The sequence below is a fragment of the Hirundo rustica genome, unplaced genomic scaffold (genome assembly GCF_015227805.2).
Source record: "Hirundo rustica isolate bHirRus1 unplaced genomic scaffold, bHirRus1.pri.v3 scaffold_281_arrow_ctg1, whole genome shotgun sequence".
NCBI lineage: Eukaryota > Metazoa > Chordata > Aves > Passeriformes > Hirundinidae > Hirundo > Hirundo rustica.
This window is the reverse complement of record NW_026690333.1, coordinates 3,578-11,802: the sequence shown is the minus strand read 5'-3', so window position 1 is coordinate 11,802 and position 8,225 is coordinate 3,578. Positions and strand designations below refer to the sequence as shown.

General features: G+C 46.1%; 1 protein-coding gene across 1 annotated transcript in view; it reads left to right on the top strand.

Moving 5' to 3' along the window:
• LOC120747902 (E3 ubiquitin-protein ligase BRE1B-like) overlaps nt 1-7,391 on the top strand; it is a 40,464-nt gene extending 33,073 nt beyond the window's left edge. The window contains exons 11-13 of the mRNA XM_058424384.1: nt 1,849-1,989; nt 2,577-2,678; nt 7,137-7,391. Of these exons, the coding sequence (XP_058280367.1) occupies nt 1,849-1,989; nt 2,577-2,678; nt 7,137-7,313 (420 nt within the window). The 3' untranslated portion in view covers nt 7,314-7,391. The remainder of the gene's footprint in view (nt 1-1,848; nt 1,990-2,576; nt 2,679-7,136) is intronic.
• The last annotated feature ends 834 nt before the right edge of the window (nt 7,392-8,225 follow it).

Genomic DNA, 8,225 nt, shown 5'->3' with positions numbered 1-8,225 from the left:
TTATTAGGTGTTTAATCGCTGCTAATGGGTGTAAATGGGTGGGCAATAGTTACTAATAGGTGTTAACAATGCTTTAATAATTGTTAATAGGCATGAATGAGTAACTGATATTGTTGGTAATGATTAATTGCCATTTAATCGGTGTTAGTGGTGTTTATTAGGTTTCTAATAGTTATTAATGATGTTCTAATAATCATTAATAGCCATTATTAGCTCTGTGAGGAACTGGCCGAGCAGGTGCTGGCCCTCAAGGCACAGGTGAGGCCGCCGAAAAGCTCGTTAATTAATGACTAATAGCCGTTAATTAGGATTTAATAGCAATTAATTGCTTTCATTAGGTCTCTAATAGCCATTAGTAGCTATTAATGGCTATTAAGAGGTGTTAATGATGTAATTAATTAACAACTGATAACACCTGTATAGGTGGAGGCGCAGCTGCAGGTGGTGCAGAGGTCTAAGAGCACAAATCAGAACTTAATAATGATCTAGTAACTCCTAATAAATCCCTAATAAATCCCTAATAATGGCCCATAAACGCCATAATTTTCCCTATTAACGAGCCAATTTTGCTAATAATTTATTAATTAATGACTAATGACACACCTGTGCAGGTGGAGGCGCAGCTGCAGGTGGTGCAGAACTCCAAGAACCCAAAGCACGGCCTAATAATGACCTAATAACTCCTAATAAATCCCTAATAATGCCCTAAAAACGCCATAATTTTGCCTATTAATGAGCCGATTTCGCTAATTACCGATTAATTAATGAATAATGACTCACCTGCGCAGGTGCAGGCGCAGCTGCAGGTGGTGCGGAAGTCCAAGAACAAAAATCAGAACTTAATAATGACCTGATAACTCCTAATAAATGGCTGATAAGGGCCTAAAACTGCCATAATGTTGCCTATTAATGAGCTGATTTCGCTAATGATGGATTAATTAATAACCAGTGACTCACCTGCGCAGGTGGAGGCGCAGCTGCAGGTGGTGCAGAAGCTGGAGGAGAAGGAGCGCGGCCTCCAGAGCGCCCTGGGCGCCGTGGAGAAGGAGCTGAACCTGCGCTCGCAGGCGCTGGAGCTGCACAAGAGAAAGGTGAGGGGGGGGACAGGTGAGGGACAGGTGAGGGGGGGACAGGTGAGAGATGGACAGGTGAGAGATGGACAGGTGAGAGATGGACAGGTGAGAGATGGACAGGTGAGGGATGGACAGGTGAGAGATGGACAGGTGAGACAGGGACAGGTGAGAGATGGAGAGGTGAGGGACAGGTGTATCCAGGTGCCCCCAGCTGTATCCAGGTGTATCCCAGTTGTGCCCAGGTGCCCCCAGGTGTATCCAAGGTGCACCCAGGTGTATCTCAGGTGCTCCCAGGTGTGCCCAGGTGTATCTCAGGTGCCCCCAGCTGTGCCCAGGTGTATCTCAGGTGTGCCCAGGTGTATCCCAGGTGTATCCAGGTACCCCCAGCTGTGCCCAGGTGTATCCCATGTGCCCCCAAGTGTATCCCAGGTGTATCCAGGTGTATCCCAGTTGTGCCCAGGTGCACCCAGGTGTACCCAGGTGTGCCCAGGTCTATCCCAGGTGTATCCCAGGTGCCCCCAGGTGCACCCAGGCGCGTCCCCGTCCCCAGGCGGTGGAGGCGGCGCAGCTGGCCGAGGACCTGCGGGCGCAGGGCGAGCACGTGCAGGCGCGGCTGCGGGAGCTGCAGGTGTGCCCAGGTGTATCCCAGGTGTATCCCAGGTGTATCCCAGGTGTATCCCAGGTGTATCCCAGCTGTGCCCAGGTGTATCCAGGTGTATCCCAGGTGTATCCCAGGTGCCCCCAGGTGCACCCAGGTGCCCGTCCCCGTCCCCAGGCGGTGGAGGCGGCGCAGCTGGCCGAGGACCTGCGGGCGCAGGGCGAGCACGTGCAGGCGCGGCTGCGGGAGCTGCAGGTGTGCGCCGCCGAGAACCGAGCGGCCAAGGACAAGGAGTCGCTGAGCCTCAAGAGGGCGCAGGTGAGGCGGCGGTTGCCCGGGAGTTCCCCGGGGTTTTTGGGGAACGTTTCGGGAATTTTGGGGGGGGGATTCTCGGGGACGGTTTCAGGAATTTTTGGGGAATTTCTGGGGATGATTTTGGGAATTTTCTGGGGATTTCTTTGGACATTTTTGGGAATTTTTGGGGAATTTCTGGGGAGGTTTTTGGGAGTTTTTTTTGGAATTTCTGGGGCCGTTCTTGGGAATTTTTCGGGGAATTTTTGGGGAATTTCTGGGGAATTTTTGGGGAATTTCTGGGGAATTTTTGGGGGATTTCTGGGGATGATTTTGGGAATTTTTGGGGAATTTCTGGGAACATTTTGGGGAATATTTGGGGGAATTTTCTGGGAATTTCTAGGGACGTTTTTGGGAATTTTCCGGGAATTTTTGGGGAATTTCTGGAGACATTTTCTGGGAATTTCTGGGGCTGTTTTTGGGAATTTTCTGGGAATTTCTGGGGACGTTTTTGGGAATGTTCCGGGAATTCCTGGGGCTGTTTTTGGGAATTTTCCGGGAATTCCTGGGGCCGTTTCTGGGAATCCTCGGGGCCGTTCCCCCCCCCCGCCCAGGAGGAGCTGTCGCGCCTGCGCCGGAAGCTGGAGAAGCAGCGCAAGGTCGAGGTTTACGCCGACGCCGACCAGATCCTGCAGGAGGAGATCAAGGAGTACCGGGTGAGCCCCGCCGGGACCTTCCGGAACATTCCGGGACCTTCTGGGACCTCCTGGGAGCTTTCAGAACCTTCTGGGAGCTTCCAGGACCTCCTGGAAGCTTTCAGAACCTTCTGGGACCTCCTGGAACCTTCTGGGAGCTTCCAGGACCTCCTGGGACCTTCTGGGAGCTTCCAGGACCTCCTGGGACCTTCTGGGACCTTCTGGGAGCTTCCAGAACCTTCTGGGACCTTCTGGGAGCTTCCGGGACCTCCTGGAAGCTTTTGGAACCTTCTGGGAGCTTCCAGAACCTTCTGGGATCTCCTGGGATCTCCTGGGAGCTTCCAGAACCTTCTGGGACCTCCTGGAACCTTCTGGGACCTCCTGGAACCTCCTGGGAGTTTCCAGAACCTTCTGGGACCTCCTGGGACCTTCTGGGAGCTTCCAGGACCTTCTGGGATCTCCTGGGAGCTTTTGGAACCTTCTAGGACTTTCTATGACCTTGGGTGACCTTCAATGGCCTTTGGTTGACCTTGGGGTGGTTGGGGCGACTTCCAATGGCTTTTAATGGCCTCTAATGACCTTTAATGAGTTTCAGTGACCTCCAATGACCTCCAATGATCTTTAACGATCTCCAACGACCTTTAATGACCTCTCACAACCTTTAATGGTCTTTGACGACCTCTAATGACGTTCAGTGATCTTTAATGACCTTCAACAAGCTCTGATGGCTTTCAATTATCGTTAACGATCTCCAACGACCTTTAATGACCTCTCACGACCTTTAATGACTTCCAATGGCTTTTAATAACCTCCAACGACCTTTAATGAGTTTCAATGACCTCTAATGATCTCCAATGATCTTTAATGATCTTCAACGACCTTTAATGACCTCCCACGGCCTTTAATGATCTTTGACGCCCTCTAATGACTTCCAATGGCTTTTAATGGCCTCTAATGACCTTTAATGAGTTTTAATGATCTCTAATGACCTCCAATGGTCTTTAACGATCTCCAACGACCTTTAATGACCTCACATGACCTTTAATGATCTTTGACGACCTTTAATGACTTTCAATGACTTTTAACGATCTCCCACGACCTCTAATGACATTCAATGATCTTTAATGACCTTCAACAAGCTCTGATGGCTTTCAATTATCTTTAACGATCTCCAATGACCTTTAATGACTTTCAATGACCTTTAACGAGCTTCAATAACCTCTAATGACCTCCAATGGTCTTTAACGATCTTCAACGACCTTCAACGAGCTCCCACGACTTTTAATGATCTTTGACGACCTTTAATGACTTTCAATGGCTTTTAGTGACCTTCAATGACCTTTAATGAGTTTCAATGATCTCTAATGACCTCCAATGGTCTTTAATGAGTTTCAATGACCTCTAATGACCTCCAATGATCTTTAATGATCTCCAACGACCTTTAATGACCTCTCACAACCTTTAATGATCTTTGACGAGCTTTAATGACTTTCAATGGCTTTTAACGATCTCCCACGACCTCTAATGACATTCGATGATCTTTAATGACCTTCAACAAGCTCTGATGGCTTTCAATTATCTTTAACGATCTTCAATGATGCTTAATGACTTTCAATTACCTTTAACGAGCTTCAATAACCTCTAATGACCTCCAGTGGTCTTTAACGATCTTCAACGACCTTCAATGAGCTCCCACGACCTTTAATGATCTTTGACGAGCTTTAATGACTTTCAATGGCTTTTAATGACCTTCAATGACCTTTAATGAGTTTCAATGATCTCTAATGACCTCCAATCACCTGTAATGAGTTTCAATGACCTGTAATGACCTCCAATGACCTTTAACGATCTCCAACGACCTTTAATGACCTCCCACGACCTTTAATGGTCTTTGACGACCTTTAATGACTTCCAATGGCTTTTAATGACCTCCAATGACCTTTAATGAGTTTCAATGACCTCTAATGACCTCCAATGATCTTTAATGATCTTCAACGACCTTTAATGACCTCCCACGACCTTTAATGATCTTTGACGACCTTTAATGACTTTCAATGGCTTTTAATGACCTTCAATGACCTTTCATGAGTTTCAATGATCTCTAATGACCTCCAATCACCTGTAATGAGTTTCAATGACCTCTAATGACCTCCAGTGATCTTTAACGATCTCCAACGACCTTTAACGACCTCCCACAACCTTTAATGATCTTTGGCGACCTTTAATGACTTTCAATGGCTTTTAATGACCTCTAATGACCTTTAATGAGTTTCAATGACCTCCAATGATCTTTAACGATCTCCAACGACCTTTAACGACCTCCCACAACCTTTAATGATCTTTGACGACCTTTAATGACTTTCAGTGGCTTTTAATGACCTCCAATGACCTTTAATGAGTTTCAATGACCTCCAATGATCTTTAATGATTTTCAATGACCTTTAATGACCTCCCACGACCTTTAATGATCTTTGACGACCTTTAATGACCTTCAATGACTTTTAATGACCTCTAATGACCTTTAATGACCTTCAACGACCTCCCACGACCTTTAATGATCTCCAATGACCTTGAATGACTTTCAATGACCTTTAATGATCTTCAACGACCTTTAACGACCTCCAAACGATCTCTAATGACTTTCAATGGTCTTTAACGATCTTCAACGACCTCTGATGACTTTCAATGACCTTTAATGGCCTTCAATGATCTCTGATGACTTTCAATGACCTTTAATGGCCTTCAATCATGTCTAACGACTTTCAGTGATCCTTAACGATGTTCAACGACCTTTAATGACTTTCAATGACTTTTAATGGTCTTCAGCGACCTTTAATGAGCTTCAGTGACCTCTAATGACCTCCAATGATCTTTAATGACTTTCAATGACTTTTAATGACCTACAACGACTTTTAATGAGTTTCAATGACCTCCAATGACCTCCAATGATCTTTAATGACCTTCAACGACCTCCCACGACCTTTAATGATCTCCAATGACCTTGAATGACTTTCAATGACCTTTAATGATCTTCAACGACCTTTAATGACCTCCAAACGATCTCTAATGACTTTCAATGGTCTTTAACGATCTTCAACGACCTCTGATGACTTTCAATGACCTTTAATGGCCTTCAATCATCTCTAATGACTTTCAGTGATCCTTAACGACGTTCAACGACCTTTAATGACTTTTAATGACTTTTAATGGTCTTCAGCGACCTTTAATGAGCTTCAATGACCTCTAATGATCTCCAATGATCTTCAATGACTTTCAATGACCTTTAATGACCTCCAACGACCTTTCATGAGCTTCAATGACCTCCAATGACCTCCAATGGTCTTTAATGACCTTCAACGACCTCCCACGACCTTTAATGATCTCCAATGACCTTGAATAACTTTCAATGAGCTTTAATGACTTTCAATGACCTTTAATGACCTCCAACGACCTTTAATGACCTCCAATGACCTCCAATGATCTTTAATGATCTTCAACGACCTTTAACGACCTCCCACAACCTTTAATGGTCTTTGACGACCTTTAATGACTTTCAATGGCTTTTAATGACTTTCAATGACTTCTAATGAGTTTCAATGACCTCCAATGATCTTTAATGATTTTCAATGACCTTTAATGACCTCCCACAACCTTTAATGATCTTTGACGACCTTTAATGACTTTCAATGGCTTTTAATGACCTTCAATGACCTTTAATGAGTTTCAATGATCTCCAATGACCTCCAATGATCTTTAATGAGTTTCAATGACCTCTAATGACCTCCAATGATCTTTAATGATCTTCAACGACCTTTAATGACCTCTCACAACCTTTAATGGTCTTTGATGACCTCTAATGACGTTCAATGATCTTTAATGACCTTCAACAAGCTCTGATGACTTTCAATTATCTTTAACGATCTCCAACGACCTTTAATGATTTTCAATGACCTTTAACGACTTTCAATGACCTTTAACGAGCTTCAATAACCTGTAATGACCTCCAATGATCTTTAATGATCTTCAACGACCTTTAATGACCTCCCATGACCTTTAATGATCTTTGGCGACCTTTAATGACTTTCAATGGCTTTTAATGACCTTCAATGACCTTTAATGAGTTTCAATGATCTCTAATGACCTCCAATCACCTGTAATGAGTTTCAATGACCTGTAATGACCTCCAATGATCTTTAACGATCTCCAACGACCTTTAATGATCTCCCACAACCTTTAATGGTCTTTGACGACCTCTAATGATGTTCAATGATCTTTAATGACCTTCAACAAGCTCTGATGACTTTCAGTTATCTTTAACGATCTCCAACGACCTTTAATGATTTTCAATGACCTTTAACGACTTTCAATGACCTTTAACGAGCTTCAATAACCTGTAATGACCTCCAATGATCTTTAACGATCTCCAACGACCTTCAACGACCTCCCCGCGACCTTTTAACGCCCTCCAATCGCTGCCAGGCCCGGCTGACGTGCCCGTGCTGCAACGCCCGCAAGAAGGACGCGGTGCTGACCAAGTGCTTCCACGTCTTCTGCTTCGAGTGCGTCAAGAGCCGCTACGACACGCGGCAGCGCAAGTGCCCCAAGTGCAACGCCGCCTTCGGCGCCCACGACTTCCACCGCGTCTACATCAGCTGAGCGGCCGGGCGGCGGACGGGGAGGTCGCCTGGTGGCCGTCGGGGGTCGCTTGGGGGTCGTCGGGGGTCGCTTGGGGGTCGTCGGGGGTCATTTGGTGGCCGTCGGTGGTCATTTGGTGGTTGTCTGTGGTGGTCATTTGGTGGTTTTCTGCAGTGGTCATTTGGTGGTTTTCTGCAGTGGTCATTTGGTGGTCGTCAGTGGTCATTTGGTGGTTATCACTGGTCACTTGGTGGTTATCACTGGTCACCTGGTAGTTAGCTGTAGTGGTCATTTGGTGGTCGTCAGTGGTCACTTGGTGGTTATCTGTGGTCATCTGGTGGCCTTCGGTGGTCATTTGGTGGCCGTCGGTGGTCACCTGGTGGTTATCTGTAGTGGCCATTTGGTGGTTTTCTGCAGTGGTCATTTGGTGGTTGTCAGTGGTCACTTGGGGGTCATCAGTGGTCACCTGGTGGTTATCAGTGGTCATTTGGTGGTTGTCAGTGGTCATTTGGTGGTCATTAGTGGTCACCTGGTGGTTATCTGCAGTGGTCATTTGGTGGTCATTAGTGGTCACCTGGTGGTTATCTGCAGTGGTCACCTGGTGGTCATCAGTGGTCACGTGGTGATTATCAGTGGTCATCTGGTGGTTTTCTGTAGAGGTCATTTGGTGGTCATCAGTGGTCACTTGGTGGTCGTCAGTGGTCATTTGGTGGTTGTCAGTGGTCACTTGGGGGTCATCAGTGGTCATTTGGTGGTTATCTGCAGTGGTCACTTGGTGGTTATCAGTGATCACGTGGCGATTATCAGTGGTCACCTGGTGGTTATCTACAGTGGTCATTTGGTGGTTGTCAGTGGTCACTTGGTGGTCGTCAGTGGTCATCTGGTGGTTATCTGCAGTGGTCATCTGGTGGTCATTAGTGGTCACTTGGTGGT